This window comes from Euprymna scolopes, chromosome 26 (genome assembly GCF_053919585.1).
Source record: "Euprymna scolopes isolate OS-2025 chromosome 26, ASM5391958v1, whole genome shotgun sequence".
Lineage (NCBI taxonomy): Eukaryota > Metazoa > Mollusca > Cephalopoda > Sepiida > Sepiolidae > Euprymna > Euprymna scolopes.
Window position 1 is genome coordinate 76,952,577 of NC_136507.1, and position 18,609 is coordinate 76,971,185.

Sequence of the window (18,609 nt, forward strand, 5' to 3'; positions counted from 1 at the left end):
TTCCTCATTAAGAACTCAAAGTTTCACATCTTAGTTTCTGAGGTGACGTCTCGCTTCAGACGTCCGCCTGTCTCTGTCTCCCCTGACTGTCTCTCTGACTGTCTCTACAACCAACTAACTCCCACCTCCTATATTGAGAAATCCATGCATCCCGGCCACGTGAGCAAAATTCACGTGTTTCAACATGCACGACTTTGCACGTTTTCGACATTGATTTCCCAATAACCTATTTTTCTTGTGTTGTTTCCACAAAGGAATTTAACCTACATATCTAATTTATTTAACTCATATTTTATTATCCACATTCTTTTAACAATTGAATAGTTTATTTATTATTTATTTCATCCGAATTAACAATTTACTGGACATTCCATTTAAACCTATTGTTCTTTTAAACTTATGTCCAGGGTTCGATTTCTGCTTTCTCTTATTTTCATTTTAACTAATCTCTCTATTTTTATACTTACATGAACAGGGGACAGCCCTTATCATGTAACATAAGGTGATCAGTCTGCTCACATGTTCTTATATTTTTTCCTTTTCGCTTGCTGTGACGTCACATTGCACAGTTCAATTATTTGCATACAGCTGCCATACGTGCATCTGCGCTCTGTTACAGTTACACATCGACCAATCAGTTTGCTGGGTGCATTGATTTCATCTGAAAAACTACTTCATCTCCATCAGAAATCACAGTCAATCAATAGAGAGAACTCGAAAAGCAACAAGGAAACACTTTCTGGTATCTGCCTACTGGATGTTCAAGCATTGACTATCTTTGCTTGAAGATACTGCTGATAAATTTTTTTGGAACCCAAAGAATTTTCTACCTTCCCTTCACTTGTACACAAGAGGTTACAGTGGTCAAGTGGTTAATGACACAAACTGACAACCTGCGTGTACCCAAGTTGGAATCCAGTTCATTCCTCAGAAGAAACTTTCACTTAGGATGTTGGCAACCTTCTCGTGATCCCTCCTGTAAGTACCTGATGTCTTTCTAGAGAGAATTTGTACTAGAAAGATATTTGAGGAGCCAATAGAATCTTCAGATTCATACAAGATGATCTTAGGGAAATAAAGGGATATCTAACCCCTCTTCTTTTGATCATCTATGTAGGGAGATACGTACATAGGTTTGTATATATGTCTCAAAAACTTTTGACAGAGGTGACAGATTTTCCCGAGATCGGTATCGTTTTGAAGCTCGACCCTTCGGACGACAAATATCAAAAACTTGGCTAAAAAACATTAATTCCTTCACCCTCAACTGAGCAGTTTTCTACAAGGAAGGTTTTTTTTTTTTTTGCATCGCCATTTTTGCAAGTGATCATATCGGTTGGAATGACTTTACTAATTTCAACGATTCGAGCTTCCGGTCATGTCATGGAGTAAGGGTAGGGCATCAGGTTTTCTTTCACTTTCTTTTCCGCCTTCGTGTCACGGGTTCGAGCCTGGCAGTCTATTACCACTTTTTTTGTTTTGTTCAACACACACCTCTAAAACCCCAGGCAATGCTGGGCACACAGGTTAGTCCAAGAGGAGTTAAATGGGTGAACTTGACCAAGCTTTGGTGGAGCTACTAGTTTTGGAAACAGAAGTCGTTAAGGCTTTTTTTTTTTTTTTTTTTTTTTTTTTTTTACAAAGGGGTCACCACTTATCAAGACCCAGAAGATAGGGGTTAATACATGTGCACTTACAGTAGTCATTAGGACAATAGTGTAGTAACCGTTAATGAAAATTGGTATAATTTGAGTATTTATGAGGACGGTTTAATAAGAACTTTAAGACAATGTTGTAGTCAGCTGGAAAGCAAAGCATCAGAACAGTGTTCCACAGGCTGTTCTTGGAAAGAAGCTCTGTTTATGGAATCCATGTTTAGGTTTAATTATATCTATTTGCTTCCCCACCAAAGCAAATTAGGCACAAGGCCGTTTTTAATGTGGGGTAAAAACCAGCTCCCCTAAAAGTAGGCAAAAAGGGGGCACTCTGGTTACCAAAAATAATAATTGTCCCAGTATAGAGGGTTCCCCCTCCATTGACGGGTACAAATTATCTTAAGTGCAGCATCTGCAGAACAAATACTACACTTTGATCCCGGCCCGAAGGCCAAGGTTTAAGCACCAGCAGAGAGTGGGGTAAGGAAATTAGTGATGATAGTGGTTTTGGCTAAATAACATTCCCAAGTAATGGGTAAAGTAAAAAATTTAAGTGGACTTTCACGTTTAAGCCAACTATTTGTAAAAAGGATTTTTGATTTAGAAAGAAAAGAAAAACAAGAAAAAAAACAAAAAAGAGAAAAGAAAAAAAGGAAAAAAAGAAAAAAAAGAAAAAAAGGAAAAAAAGAAAAAGAAAAAAAAGAAAAAAAAGAAAAAGAAAGAAAAGAAAGAAAAGAAAGAAAAAAAAGAAAAAAAAGAAAAAAAAGAAAAAAGGATAAAAAGAAAAAAGGAAAAAAAGAAAAAAGGAAAAAAAGAAAAAAGGAAAAAAAGAAAAAAGGAAAAAAAGAAAAAAGGAAAAAAAGAAAAAAGGAAAGAAAAAAGGAAAAAAAGAAAAAAGGAAAAAAGAAAGGAAAAAAAGAAAAAAGGAAAAAAAGAAAAAAGGAAAAAAAGAAAAAAGGAAAAAAAGAAAAAAAAAAAGAAAAAAGGAAAAAAAGAAAAAAAGGAAAAAAAGAAAAAAAGAAAAAAAAGAAAAAAGAAAAAAAAGAAAAAAAAGAAAAAAGACTTAGACACTGTCCAACTTTCTTCCACGTATACCAAACTGTTAAATACTTAAATCTTTTCATTGTTATAAAAAGGTTTTTTTTACCTTTTGCGTGATGGCTAATACATAGAAGTTGGTTTCTTTTCGATTGCCTGCTCTAGTCAGGAACCCACCGTGGTGCACCTGGAGAAAACCCACATGCCACGCCACAGTGACAGTCCACCATTCATTGTAGTGTACATTGCATTGTAAAGACCGTACTATTGATTTTATGAAATTTTTATATAATGATCTGAATTGAAGTTTAAAATGCAAAAGTCAAGTATCATGGTTTAATTGTGTCCTAAACAGAAGCATGTTTCGACAGGGCAAGGAAAGAGTAGAGTTGGGGTTAGTAGCTTCATTCTCGGTGGTCTTAGTTGAACCCCCCCCCTCACATGAAACAAAGCTTTTTTTCTTCTATGCCAACTTTCACATTAGGTTTTTTTTTTTTCAATAGACGAAAATAAAAAATGAAGTTAGTGTGTAAAGGCGATAGATGAAGGTCAAGTGAATGAGATTCGCTTCAATAAATTCATTTCATCTTAGAGATTATCACTGTCATTGTCCCCTCCTTGTGAAACAGGTACTCACATGTCTTAAATACAGTGATAATTGGTCGCTTGTCCATACCCCCCCCATGAAAAAAAAAATCTGATGTACATACCCACAAAAAGATAATGTAAAAAAAATAGTAAGACATTCAATGCTGCTAAGACTAAACTTGTTTCCTTTAATAATTACAAGAAGCCTTCTCTGCCAACTAATAGCAATGGCCAATGACTCTTTATCTGAGAATACATCTTTCACACTGCTTGGCCTAACGTTCACAGGAAACATGAGTTGGAACAATTAAATTGAAAGCATTGCCAGGGCCGCTGCAAAGAAGGTAGGCTCTTTCTACCGTGCTAGAAAACTACTAACATCCGAAAGTATCCTGTACCTTTATAAGGCCACCATTCGCCCATGTATGGAGTATTGCTGTCATATTTGGGCTGGTGCATCTGCTACTAGTCTCTCGCTCCTAGACAAGTTTCCAAAGAGAGTCGCCAATCTGATAGGCCCTGAACTGGCATCTACGCTTCAGCCTCTGTCCCATCGACGAAATGTTGCATCCCTCTGCCTGTTCTACAAGTATTTTAATGGTGAATGCTCTAGCGAACTGCAGACACTTGTGCCCCCACGACGTAGACACCCTCGACAAACCCGACAGGCTGCTAAATCCCACCCCCACACAGTAGAGATCCCTAGATGTAAAAGATCTTTCTACTCAAGTAGTTTCCTCCCCAGAACCGCTAGACTCTGGAATTCCATTCCAGGTCCCTGCTTCCCCAACTGTACTGACACGCAGAAGTTCAAGTGTAACATGAACCGACATCTTGCTGCCCAAATCCCTACATAGTACCCCAGTAGTTGTTGCCCCTGATAGTAGCCCCCTACACCAAAGTGGCAATGTGTCTTGTTTGGGGTGAAAATGTAATAAAAAAAAAACAAACAAAAAAATAAAAAAATTGTACACCGTAAATTGATCAAAAATCTTTGCTAAAACTGCACGCCTGTGTAACTCTTTCTAGCTGACTACAATATGGTTGTCTTCAAGTCCAATGTAAACAAATTCTTGCTGAGCAGTCCTCTTAAACCACGCTGTTGTTCCAATGACCACCATACACTCTTAACTCTTATCCTTGAGTGGCCTTCGGGCCTTGATAAAGAGTTCCCTGTGAAAAAAAAAAAAATTTTATATATAAAAAACATTTTTAACAGATTGAGTTTTCCCAATATCCCCCCTCTATGTTAATAACTTATAATTTTCGATTGAAAGTTATCTCTCTGGTTCCTTAAGGTTTTCAATATGGCGTTGCAAGATCGCTGTTTGTTTAGCCACAAAATTTGATCTTATTTAAAAATAAAACAATTTGATCAGTTTATGTATTTTTTGCTGTACGATATGTATTTTTTTTTCTTTATTTCCTTTCTATCAGGTCATAAAGAAATCTCGGCATTTATCTAGAATCCACCCCCCCCCCATGAAAAAAAAAAAAAAAAATAAGAATAAAGAAAAAATCTTTACAATGTTTAATACTTGTGACAGAATGAAAATATCGTATACTAAAATTCACGTAAATTAATCATGTAGTTTTATTTTTATAAAGAAAATAATTTTAAATTTAACTAGCAGAGAGACCCAACATTGTCCGGGATTTAATGAGGATCAAACGTTTCACTCTCCCATATTTTTATTGAAATCGGTAAAACACCCATTTTTCCATTAAAGCTTCACATACCTCCTCGCAGTGATTTGGTCAAAAAGACATTGTAGTTTACATTGCACTGTAAAGAACACTTGATTTTACAGAAATATTTTTATATAATGGCTTGAATTAAAGTTCAAAATTCAAAAGTCAAGTATCATAGTTTGCGTTCTGAACAAACATTCATTTTGAACTGTCATATCAAAAAACCTACTGTTGATTTTATATGCTGAGCCTTTCTGCTTATGCAGTAAAACTTCTCAACTGCACTTATGATGTTAGGTTGTATAAGGTGTTAACTTTGGTCAAAATCGCCCATTCCTACTTTCATAGGATTTTTTTCAATTATCGATTATCAATACTTATTGAAGACATTCCCATACATAACTTATCTAAGAACACTGGCAGGCACATAAAGTACATTTGTGTGAAATTTCACAAAAAAAACGTCCCAGCCGTTTAGGAGTCCATAGGGAATGAACACACATAATATATAAGAGTAGAAATACACAGAAGTGTGTATCATTTCTAGACTATTATTAGGAAGTTCCTTGTGAATAAATTCCTTGTGTTCCACAACTCCATTGCTCATGTACATTCAATTTTTTTTTTTTTTTTTTTTACATGGGGGGGGGGGGGGTCACCACTTATCAAGGCCCAGGGGCCATTCGAGGATATGGGTTAATGGGTATACATTTGCCATTGTGATTTTAGCGTAGTAAAAATTACTGGGAATTTTATAACTTTTATTACTTAGGGGGGGGACGGTTCAATAAGAACTTGTTTACGTTGGACTTGAAGACAATCAGATTGTAGTCAGCTGGAAAGCAGGCAAACGGAATAGAGTTCCACAGGCGAGCAGTTCTAAGAAAGAAGCCCTGTTCATGGAATCTACGTTTAGGTGTAAGCACAGACAAAGAGTGTGGGAAATTAGTTTTGACTTGTAACTACTAATTTGACTTTTTTTAACAAAGGTGTTATCACTCGAGGATAAAAGTCAATGTGTATACGGTAGTCATTGGGACTAGCATGATAATCTTTTGTGGTAGAAATTTGGTAGAAGTAGATTTACGAGGATGAGAAGTCGTCTCCTTAATCCGAATTACCAAATTTCTACTACTAACGATTTCTATGATATTGTCCTCTTGACTACTGTACACTCATTAATCCTTATCCTTGAATGGCCTCCAGGCCTTGACAAGTGGTAATTCCTTTGTACAAAAAAAATTGAAGACAATTTTTTTTTTTTTACACAGTGATCACCACTTATCAAGGCCCGGAAGCAGGGATAAGGGTTATTGCAAGTACATTACGTTAGTGAGGAGATTTGCTGAAGTGTTTACTTAAGGGGGCGGTTCATTAGGAATTTGTTAACATTGGACTTGAAGACATCCAAGTTGTAATTAAACTTAAAACAGTTACATTTTTACTTTCTTTCCACCTCAATACCCACCTTTCTAAAATGATGACTTTTTAGAACAAAACCTTTTTATACAAGAGATAAGAATATCAAAAATATACTTTCATTTAAGCAAGCACACGTTTGAAGAAAACCAAAATCACTAATTCCCCACCCCCACTTTCTATAGGTACCTAAACGTGGACTAAATTGTAGTCAGTTGGAAAGCAGACCAGCGGAATAGAGTTCCACAGGCGGTCAGTTCTAGAAAGGAAGCTTTGTTCATGGAATCCAAATATATAACTTCAAGAAGTTAATTGAATTTCTATTTGCACAAGTAAAATTAAAGGAAATCCCGTAATTGGAAGATGGTCCAAAATAGTCCAAAGGCAGAAATCCATGGAAAAATTCGCAAAAATGTGTACAAAGGAAAAAAAGGAAAAAATTCCAATAATATTAAGAAAAGAAAAATAAGATATACTTTTCACTCTACTGCCGAGACATAAATATAAATAAGAAAGATCAGGGAAAAAGAAGAGGAGAAAAAAAATTAAATGATAGACTTAAATAGAAAATAGAAAAACAAATGTCAAAATGACCCAGACAGGAAATGTTAAAAGGCGCGAAAACATATATATAGGGCAAAATAATATAGGCCAACTGAAATGTACAGGTCATCACATAAAAAATGTCAGCAAGAGTTGTTAGAAAATACTAAATGGAAAATAAATAAATAAATAGAAAATAAATAATAAATAAACAATAAATAAAAAATAAAATATAAAATAAAAAATAAAAATTATTTAAGGGGAGAGGATGGCCGGTATCTGCAAATTCAGGAAAAAGCAAGAAAGAAAGTAAGTAAATGCGTATAGTAAAATATAAGTAAATATATATACAAGATATGAAAGTGAGGGTAGATTGATATATTAGATAGATGGGAAAGTTTAAAGAATAAAGCAGAAAATGCAGATAAAAAACCGGCCATGCAAAGAAGAAATAAAGAATTAAAATAAAGGATTATTAAATTATAAAGTATTCTCATTATTATCATTATTATCATTATTACTAGTTGTATGATTGCAGATGGAGGGGCTGCTCGAGTGGTGTATTGGATTAGTAACTGTATCTGATGAAGGATGGGAAGAAGGATAACTTGAAGACGAAATATTAGTGTCTGTTATGGGAGGATTGCGTGGGAGCTCAGTAATTGTGCAAGAATATATAACATCTTTATGGATGCAATCATTATTGAGTGGGCAAAGATGTTTGTTATTACAATTACAGTTAGTTTTGGGTTTAATTGGGAAAGGGATTTTTTGGGCTGATTTAATTTTTTTGTTATTAGATGTTAAGATTCTTTGTGCTAAATTAGGCATTTTTGAATAAGAAATCCTGATTGAATTTTTATTGAAAATAGAACTATATCTGTGTGGGTATTTGAAAGAGTTTTGTACAATGTTGAAGAATTCCTTAGCTATATTAGTTTTGACATTAAGGCTAAATGGAGGATCAAACCAAATATTTTTCTTTCTCCTGATGCGACTGGGTGGGTTAGAGGTATTGTGATAAGTATTTTAGTTTGGATTATATATGTAGACTGGTTCATTGTTATTGATAGCGGCAGATCTTGTTATTTGAACTGGTTTCTTACGAGTCATATTGTGTGTGATTACAGATTTAAGGCGGCCTGCAGGAGGAGCATAATTGTTGCATTTAATCTTTTCCTTGTGTCCTGAGTTCCATAAAGCATTATTGAAGAAAGTAGCATTTTGATTAAAAGTTTTTTATCAGCAGAAAGAGCAGAAATTCTTCTAGAGACGGATGGTACTATAGATTTTATAATTGAGTTGGGGTGGTTAGAAGATTTATGGACGTATAAAAGCGTAAGATTAGATTTATGATAGGGGGCTATGAGTTTCGGTGTTAAGATTAAGTGTAACATCTAGAAAATTTGAAGTTTTTTTGTTTGGTTCGATAATTATAGAAAGGCCAAAGTTATTGAAGAAGTTATGTAATTTTTTAATTGTTTTGTTGTACTCTCTTGGCCTGGCTGTTGTAGTAAAAAGGGCATCGTCTCTATAAAGGCCTCCTTGGATATGTTTAAAGTGGTATTTAAATTCTTTCAGTAAGAAGAGTCCCACTAAATCGGAAACTTCTGCAGAGTCAGAAGCACGCATCAAAATGACAAAATTATCAGGGATATCCTTTTTAGTCCAAATTTCTAGTTAAATTGTATAAGGGACTTTCTTGCTAGGAGAATTAATTTTATTTCTAAATTAGTTAAGTCAGAATTTCTTTTAGCAAAGATAAGAGCCTTATTTAAAAGGATCGGAGAAATTGATTGATAATAATTTTGGATGTCAAAGGTTATGAAGTTAAGGAGGTGTTTATTTTTAAGGGAGACAAACCAATTAATTACGGAATCTGAATTCAGCCAAAGAGGGAAACTTACTTTTTCTTTAATAGAAGGGATGATTCTATCTAAGATATTTTTGCTTACAGATCCTAAGTCAGAGTTAGATGGGCAGATCAATCTGATGGAGAGGTTGTCATAGAAATTAGGTTTATGATTCTTGAGGGTGAATCTAGGAGTACCCGAAGAAATTATTTCAGTGAATTTAGGAATATTCATAGAAGTCAGTAAAAGTTTAGTTTCAGAATTAATGGAATCTAAAGTCTTAGGAGGGACTATTTTATAAGATTTATTAAGTTCTTTATACAAAAGTTTTTTATATGTAGGATAGTCAAGTTTATAATAATTTTTTGTCTTATCAGCAGGGACGAATATATGTTTATTCTTTTTAACTTTTTCGGCAAAATTATTTATTTTTCGAGTAACCGGATTATAATGGTGTTTTTGTTTCTTAAATTTAATTTTTTGGACTAAATTTAACATGGAATTCTCAAACTCCTCGAGGTAAGGGTTGTATTTGGGGCGGGCAGTGGTTTTTAATCCATAAAATTTGGCAGCAATTCTTTCGAATTTCTTTTGTTCTCTATGAGAGTTGATAGGGAGTTCATTTGTTAAGATTTCTGGGGGAAGTTGGTCTTCAGAGGAAATAGGCGCTTAAAGTTTATTTTTAATGCTTAAGTCATGGTGATAAGCCTTCCACCTCATATTTTTTACGAAAGTGTTCAAAGCGAGAACAAATTTGTGGATATATTCTTGTTGGGTAGGAATAGGAATATTTTTGGCAGACAGAGGAATGTGTTCCTTTTCAAACAAATCTTCATTTTATATATATATATATATATACACACACACACACACACAATAGGGGCATGCAATAAGTAATGCCCCTGTCCCACTTCTCATAGTAGTAGAGCAACAAAACTTGACACAGTTATTAGTCTTTCTCTACATAGGAACCACCCAGAGTTATGCATTTCTCCCATCATTTGATGCAGCTCTGAAGACCGTTTTTGTAGAATACCCCAGGTTGGTCCTTCAACCACGACATGACTTCAGAAATCAAGGCTGCATCATCTGGGAAACGCTTTCCTTTCAAAAACAAATTCATGGCTGGGAAGAGGTGAAAGTCAGAGGGTACAAGATCAGGAGAGTAGCGAGGATGGGGCAGGATTTCATAATCACATGCCTGTGCTTCTGATCTGGTGACATGCGAGTTGTGGACCGGAGCGTTGTGGTGCAGGAGGAGGGTACCTTTGCTGATCTTGCCCCACCTCTTGATTTTGATAGCTTCCCTTAATTTCCTCAAAAGTGAAGCATAATAGGCTCCTGTAATTGTGGTACCCTTTGCCAGGAAATCTGTCATCACTACTCCGTCCTGGTCCCAGAAGACTGTGAGCATAATATTGCCAGCGGAGGGCTGCACCCTTGCCTTCTTTGGAGGTGGTGAGTCCAAGTGCTTCCACTGCATTGACTGAGCTTTGGTCTCTGGATCATAGTGATGGACCCAGGTTTCATCCTGTGCAATCAGTCATTTGAAAAACTTTGACTCATCTTCTTGGCACATATCCAAATTCATCATCGAGCACTCAACGCATTCTCGCTTCTGGAATGGTGTGAGCAATCTGGGAATCCATCTGGCAGACACCTTATGCATATGCAAATGGTCATGAATGATAGTTTCCACATACCCTGTACTAATCTTGACATCTTGGGCTATTTGGCGAATAGTAATGTGCCAATCTTCCAAAATGGCAGTCTCAACTTGACGGACAGATGCCTCATCAATGACAGAAGGGGGGGGGGCGACCAGGTCTGGGAGCTGTTTCCACAGACTTCCGGCCATGTTTGAATTCACAATGCCAGTGTTTTATAAGGTCATATGATGGGGCATTATCACCACAAGTTTCTTTCATTTCATCAAAAGTCTCCTGTGGTGTGCATCCTTTCAAATACAAAAACCAGATCACTGCTCGACATTCAACAGGCTCCATTTCACACCTGACTCAGTTCAAACACCTGTAAAACAGAAATCACAATTAGTTCAGAGCTGTAAATTGCCACATAACCCGTAGAGATATAAATCATTGCACATGCAAAATTTCAGCTAGATCAGACAACTGAAAGTGGGTCAGGGTCATTACTTATTGCCTGCCCCTCGTAATATTTATCTTTCAAGGGATTTTTACAATGAATTTAACTTCAAAATTTAGCTGTACTTGTCAGTTTCCGAATGTTGACGGAATATCACATTTAAATTTAGGGCAGACAACTAGTTTTCTGGATGTTAAGACATTAAGTAATACATTGGAAAAATATGTCAGTGGCGTTCGCCAATCTTAACAGGTGTTGAAATTTTGAGAAAGAAATTTGTTTTTTTTTTAATAGATATTCTGGCAGTTTGGTATTTGGTGGAAGGGACTCACTGTTGGCCTGCCTTTCTCAGGTCACTTACCCTCTGTCCCCACCCACTATCATCATCCTCAGCAGCAGCATCTTCTCCCTCCTTTTGCTTGTAGCATGACGACTACTAACCCCCCTGACCTGTGGCAGTGGGTGGGTGGGTGGGGGGGGGGAGTGGTTTTCTGTCATTCATCAGTACCAGTTTTCCCTGTGGAGGGAAGACTCGAAATTCTATGCTCCATCTTGTAATAGACATTAAAAATATCTTATTTGTACACAAAGCATTTGTGCAGTTACAGTAGCGGCTTTGGGCTTTGTTTATTCTTTGAATTTAAAAGGTATCTAAACCTTCAAAAGAAATATTTCACCCCTTTTCTCCTATTTAAGGTCAAAGGGACTATTTGTGGTTCCCATTTGAGGAAATCCTTTTTAATAAAAAGACGTTCGATTATTCCATTGAAATAAGGAACTCCAGCCTATTCCAGGAACTTTAAAAGTCTAGAATCTGAGAAGACAATTAAGCCTAAATGGTTTTGCATGAAGTCCCCTTTTGAGAGAAAGGACCTTTTATAAAGCTTTTTATATTACCATTGGGATAGCAAGCCATTATTTCATACCTTTGAAGGTACTATTTTAAAAGAAAGACTGAGGAAAGGGAACTTTGACAAAGATTTAAAAAAAAAACTGTTTTTAGCAGGCTTCTTTCTTTTCAACCTTCCAAGTAAAAGAGTTTTTTTTTTTTTTTATCATCTTTAGGAAAAATGAGGATATTCCGTTTTTCCCTAAAATTGTTATTCGTCGTTTCGGACATAGATATCTATACTGCTCGAATCGATAAAAGTTGTTTAAGATCGTCTCTGTTAGAAACCCTTTTTGTGTGTCCTGTTTATCCTTTTATAATTTAAATGTTTTAATTTTACATGTTACCTTAAGGGTTTTTACAGGGTAAGGGTTTTTACAGGCTTTGGAAAATAAAAGCAACCTTGATATTTTTGTTTTGTCAATTTAATTAGCTTTCCGGGCTATCTTTTATCTGCTCTTTTCTTTAGTTACCCCCATTTTCGTAAAAATTGGCTTTTTTTCTTTCAATTTGGAAAACGGATTTTGATAACGATCAAAATCCTGTCACATGAGGGGGGCGTTTTATAACAGATGTGCATTAGTACATTTCAATTGGAAAAAGAAATAGCTTCCAGTAAAAACAATGGATTACATTGGATGATAAAGGTATTAATATCCAGCAAACTACTTGGTCTGTCCCAATTTAAATGTGATATTCGTTTTCAGTATACCCGAAAACCTGTGTAGGTTGTCAATTTAACGGTGAATGTTGAGGTGGAAAGAAAGTAAAAAATACAAAACTTTTGTGAGGGGAGGGGGTCAATGTGGATAATACACCAACGCACAACTTACCTTTAAAATGTCCGTTTCTAAAGTTTCCGGGTGCGTTATGAACGAATATCACATTCAAAATTAGGATCGGCAAGTAGTTTTGACGATATCGACATCATAATCCGATGTTGTCTCTAGTGGTTTTCGATGGCGGCCATTTTGGTGTGGCTTAAGCATTTTTTTGTGCTGTTTTTTGGGGAGGGAGGGATATTCAATTATATAACTTGTATAGTTTTTAACAGGTGGTTCTGCAGTTTAATTAACTGATATATCGGCACGTTACTTACGGGAAAACAGTTAATTAAACTGCAGAAGCACCTGCTAAAACTATACAAGTTCTTTAATTGAATATCCCCTCAAAATAAAAATAAAATTTTTTTTTAAATACTTAAGCTGCACAAAAATGGCCGCCGTTGAGACAACATGGATTATGAAGATGTCGATATCTACTTGCCGGCCCTAATTTTAAATGTGATATTCGTTCAGAACACTAGAAACCCTAAAAAATTGGACATTTTATTAAAAGTTGTGCGTTGGTGTATTATCGACATTGAAAAAAAGAAAGAAAAAAAAAAAAGAAAAATATTTTCTTGCATTTCGTAGTAAAATAGAGTTATCTCCCTTAGAACAAAGGGAAAACTCCAAACTACCAAATTACAAGCAATAACTAATTGTTTATGAAGGGTTTCACGTACACTATGAAATTAGCCATAACTTAGCATTTATTTTTTTTACATTTTCACCGAAACATGATTAAAAAAAAAAATGACGTTATGCAAAAAATTATTTCAATGAAATGTCACTTTAAATAATTTACATGACTGATATATATATATATATATATATATATATATATATATATATATATATATATATATATCCTAGATCTATTTTAATATTGAGTAATATGATTAATAATTTATAATTAAAAGTAAAAATTAAAAATCGGTTTCATAAGGAAGAACAAACAAAATCAATAAATTGTACGATCGTTTCGGAAACAATGTTTTTATTGTGATAGACATTGAGTCTTGGACAATAATTTTATCATATAATTTTTTTAAAACAAAGTCTCCTCATCAGCAAAAATATTGGGTGGGTTTTTTCTAAAGACACCAAAAATGAACCCAGCATTTTTTAAGAACGGCTGATGTATCTGGAAAATATTTAAAATATAAAGGAAAATAGTTACTTTTTTTATGTTGATAAACAAAGTAAGATAAAATGAAAATAAAATAAAATAAAATCTGGTTGAAATGTAAGGTTAAGAGAGCGTAAATTTTAAATATTTTTAAACAAAAATATAAATACCTTTTAATGGTTCACCTTCTAAAAGTCGTACGTATCATCGTCAATGAATTCATTGGGATGGTAAATGTAGTTTATGAATGCTTGAAAATGTTGATATATACAAATTTTCAAAGGAGACAACAATGGAATAATATTAACAGTTAAAATCGTTAGTGGCGTTAAATTTAAAATCAGCTGAAATATTTCAATTACAAAGGGAGATAATTTTATTCAAATGGAAAAATAAAGGATTTAACTGTTCAAAGGGATGTTACCATAAATGTTTGCTGTCCTGTTTATTATTTCTTATTTATTACTATTAAATCGTTTACTTTCGATTACTTTTTATTGTTTCTTGCTACTTTTACTACTAAGGGTACTTTTAAGAGTCTGTGTTCTTACATGTATGGGTGTGTGTGTATGCTCTTAAGTATCTTACAGCTCACTGTTATATGTGTGTGTGTGGGTGGGTGTTCGTATCCTTACACCGTTTCTTGCCTTGAAAGTCTTTGAGACGTGTATGTGCCATGTATAATGCGTACATACCTGGTTGCCTTGGCCAGCAGATGATGCCTTCTTGGACGCTGGTCTCCATCTCGTGGGGAATGGTCACTGCAAACAGATGCATCGATAAACAAGATGGATTTGAAGCTTCAATCTTTTATTTCAAGGCAAGCCTATCATCTCGGACCCTGGTTGTCGGAGAGCCTGAAATCTCCGATCTGCATTCTCTGCTGCCCAAAACCAACTCTCAGCCCATGTGGTCGTCAACCGGAAGCCTACGACCACAATTCCCATGTCACCCCTAATTTCTGGTGCATTCTCTCTAGATTGATATCTGTCAAACCTAACCTTTTGTGACCCTGCCAACTCGCTGATGGGAAATGAAAATATACTTACATAACTTTCAATTTCTAAAACTACCTATATAGCAATTAAGCTGGGCTTCTCAATACTACAGAGAGATAACCACTAATTAGTTAATAGTTGAATTTTTTTATAATAAATGAATCCTATTGGAAGTAGTTAAATAAAAATAATTACTTTTAAAATAGTAATTATAATATTTATAGAACTTACATTAATAAAAATAGTAACATATAAATTCAAAGTGAAATAGATAATAAAATAGAAAATAATGGTAAGATATCGGATATAATAATAATGATAAAAATAATAATAGTTATTAATTTATAAATTATAACTTAAGATAGATTAGTCATAAGATAATTTTATGATTTATGGTGGTTTAAATTAGCCGAATCTAAACCAACGTTTATGAATACATCCGGAAAAAAATTTCGTATTTTAAGTTCAAGAGAATGGTTTTATTTTTATTATATTTTAAAATCTTAAGGGCTTCATATCTACAAAGTGCACAGACTCTGTTCCTCGGCATATATGCTTCAGAAGATCCTATTATTTCCCATTTTAAATTGAAGGGAATATTTCTATCATTGAGTCGCCAAATATGTTTAGATAAAGCAATTTGGTTCCTCAAGGAAGGATTTTTAAAGGAGTGCTTATGCGTTGAAATCATACGCTTAATAAGTCCAGATGTGGAACGGAAGTAGATTACATTTTGTTTAATATATTTGTTGTCAGTTAGATTAAGAGTGGTATTGGTATGTAATAGGTTTGGTTGTATTTGATTGGTAGATTGGTTAATGGGGGTGTTGTTATTGAATAATTGTGTGGGAGAGTAAGATTGTGAAAAGGAATTTGTATGGCTGTTATTAACATAATTTGTACTTTGGATTTGTGACACTGTGCAGCTATAAATCACATTTTTTTTATCGTGCAGGTAGATTCATTTATTATATAAAATTTTTTTAACTATTAACTAATTAGTAGTTATCTCCCTTTGAACAATTAAATCCTTTATTTTTCTATTTGAATAAAATTATCTTCCTTTGTAATTGAAATATTTCAGCTGATTTTAAATTTAACGCCACTAACCATTTTAACTTAATATTATTCCATTGGCGTCTCCTTTGAAAGTTGGTATTATTATACAAACACCGTGACAGCGTTAGGGTTAGGGTTAGGGTTAGGGTTAGGGTTTAGGGTTAATTCGCTGTCACGGTGTTTGTATAGTTTTACCTGAAAGTTTGTATATATCAACATTTTCAAGCATTCATAAACTACATTTACCATCCCAATGAATGCATTGACGATGATACGTACGACTTTTAGAAGGTGAACCATTAAAAGGTATTTATATTTTTGTTTAAAAATATTTAAAATTTACACTCTTAACCTTACCTTTCAACCAGATTTTATTTTATTTTCATTTTATCTTACTTTGTTTATCAACATCAAAAAAGTAACTATTTTCCTTTATATTTTAAATATTTTCCAGATACATCATCCTTACTTAAAAAAATGCTAGGTTTATTTTTGGTGTCTTTAGAAAAACCCCCACCCAATATTTTTGCTGATGAGGAGACTTTGTTTCAAAAAACTATGATAAAATTATTGTCCAAGACTCATTGTCTATCACAATAAAAAAAAAAAAAAACATCGTTTCCGAAACGATCGTACAATTTATTGATTTTGTTTGTTCTTCCTTATGGAACCGATTTTTAATTTTAATTATAAATTATCAATCATCGTTTGTATTACGATATACAGATTCGAAAAGTGGTCAAAAGTTAAAATATGCAAAGAAATATTAGCATTGGCTATAAAAGTTACTTTGCAACCTACCTGAATCATTTATTAATGTTTTAAAGGGCCTGTTTTTAATAAAAAGTATATATACGTTTCATGAAAACTTTCCCGTTTTCATTAATTAAATCGAAACATTTCGAATTAAACAAGTACGGATATACGTTATCTTTCACTTTAATTGCTTTTAATAGTATTTAATATCTAGTTTAATTTTTGTTATTTATTTCCTACTTTCGCCATAGTTTAAAATACTGATTTCTCCCTCTTATTTTAATGACAGGTGTCCGAAAAAAAAATGGCGTCTCCATTTTCGGCGATAAACTGTAGAAGTACCTGTTTTTTTTTTTTTTTTCTTATAACCATTCTGTACTGTCAACATAATAAAAAAGGTATCAGAAAACTTAAATTTAACTTGGAAATATCATTTTAAAAATAGGGTACTAATGCAAATGCACTTACTGTCCGCGCTATTTTTTAAATCGTATTTCAATGTTTAATTAAAGTTTTATGATATGTTTTTTTTTTATTCAATTGTAAGGTTAAAGTACAGAATAGGTACAAGACACCCTCCCCATATTAAGAATGGCTTTTTAAATAATAACGTTATTATTTCAGCACGGATCAATAAGTGCATGATGAGTACCAAAAATAGTGCATAAGCGCCCAAAAGTGTTCAGTGAAAGTACAGAAGACACCTTCCCTATGTTAAGAATGGCTTTCTAAATAACATTTCAGCGCGGTAACATAAGTGCCAAAAAGAAAAGAAAAAACAACAACAAAACAAAACAAAACAGAAGGATTCACAAAAAGAACTTAGAAAAAATTAAAAATAAAATAAAAAAAAAAAGTAGCTTTTACTCTCACCATCGGCAAGACGAGTCCGTCATTGTAATCGGTGTGTTCCCCAAGTAGGTTCACCCGGCCCGGAGCGCACACGGCGACGTTCGGTTCGTTTTTAAAATGGGATTTAAACAAAGTTTTTGCCGTCTCCAACAAAGTAAACACATCCTCTATTTCCTGAGCCATTTTTTTTTTTCTCCCGGTAAAATACCGTTTTTAAATTAAGACGAAATACTTCCTTAGTATTTAAACGGAAACCACTAAGAACGCAAACGACATTCAATAACTTTAGAAATTATTATTATAAAGTAAGGCGAGAAAGTGCTGGACAAGTCGTAACAACACGCACCCGTACATAAATAAATAAATAAATAAAACAAGCTCTGTACTGTCTTTTAACTGTTTTGTTATGTTGTGTTGAGACGGGGTAGGGGGAGATGCCGTATTGCTTAGTAGTAGTAGTAGTAGTAGTAGTAGTAGTAACAACAACACTAATAATTGTTACGTAACGTAAAAACGGTATGGTATTATTTTATTTAAATGAATTGTCAATTACACGTCATCAGGGTTCGGCCTCCCCAAACCAACCAATCAGATCATTGTATTTGTCAAAAAAAGAAAGAAAGAAAGAAAGAAAAAGAAAAAAGGATAACAGATGGTTGAGGTGGGCGAGCGACTGGGCGACCACTTTATGTCGGTGTATTTCTCGTGTTTAGGTAACTTCGACACTTACCCATTTAATTATCATTATTTTATAGTAATCATTGCTGTTGCCGACATAAATTATTTCAAAGGCAATACAGTTGGAGAAAATTAGTTTCAAAAGATACATTCTGGTTTACCCACTCAGTGGAGACATATTTGTGTTAAAATTAGAATTAGTGATTGAGAAAACGTTTCCAGTTATACCGTAGCTGGAAATCTTGTGAAGTAAGTGTAAGGAAAAAGTGTAAGGAAAAATTCAAGATAGCGCCCGACTCTCTCTTTAACACGGTAAGATATCCTCAACACGGCACAAGAAGCAACAGCCACACGATTCCCCAGCCAACTCAATCGTCACTCACCCACGTCTTTCCCCTCACCCGCTTTTATCGTCGTTCTAGGCCGGCTAAATTTGCATATTCCGAGAATTCGTGTGACTTTGCGAGATATCATACTTTACAAAAGACGGCGGTCGCCATCTTGGTCTTTCTTTTCTATTTTTGGTCGGT

General features: G+C 34.2%; 1 protein-coding gene across 1 annotated transcript in view; it reads right to left on the bottom strand.

Moving 5' to 3' along the window:
* Positions 1-17,901, bottom strand: part of LOC145248207 (galactokinase-like) — a 42,276-nt gene extending 24,375 nt beyond the window's left edge. The window contains exon 1 of the mRNA XM_080110073.1: positions 17,423-17,901. Coding sequence (XP_079966199.1) covers positions 17,423-17,584 — 162 coding nt within the window. The 5' untranslated portion in view covers positions 17,585-17,901. The remainder of the gene's footprint in view (positions 1-17,422) is intronic.
* Between the last annotated feature and the right edge of the window lie 708 nt (positions 17,902-18,609).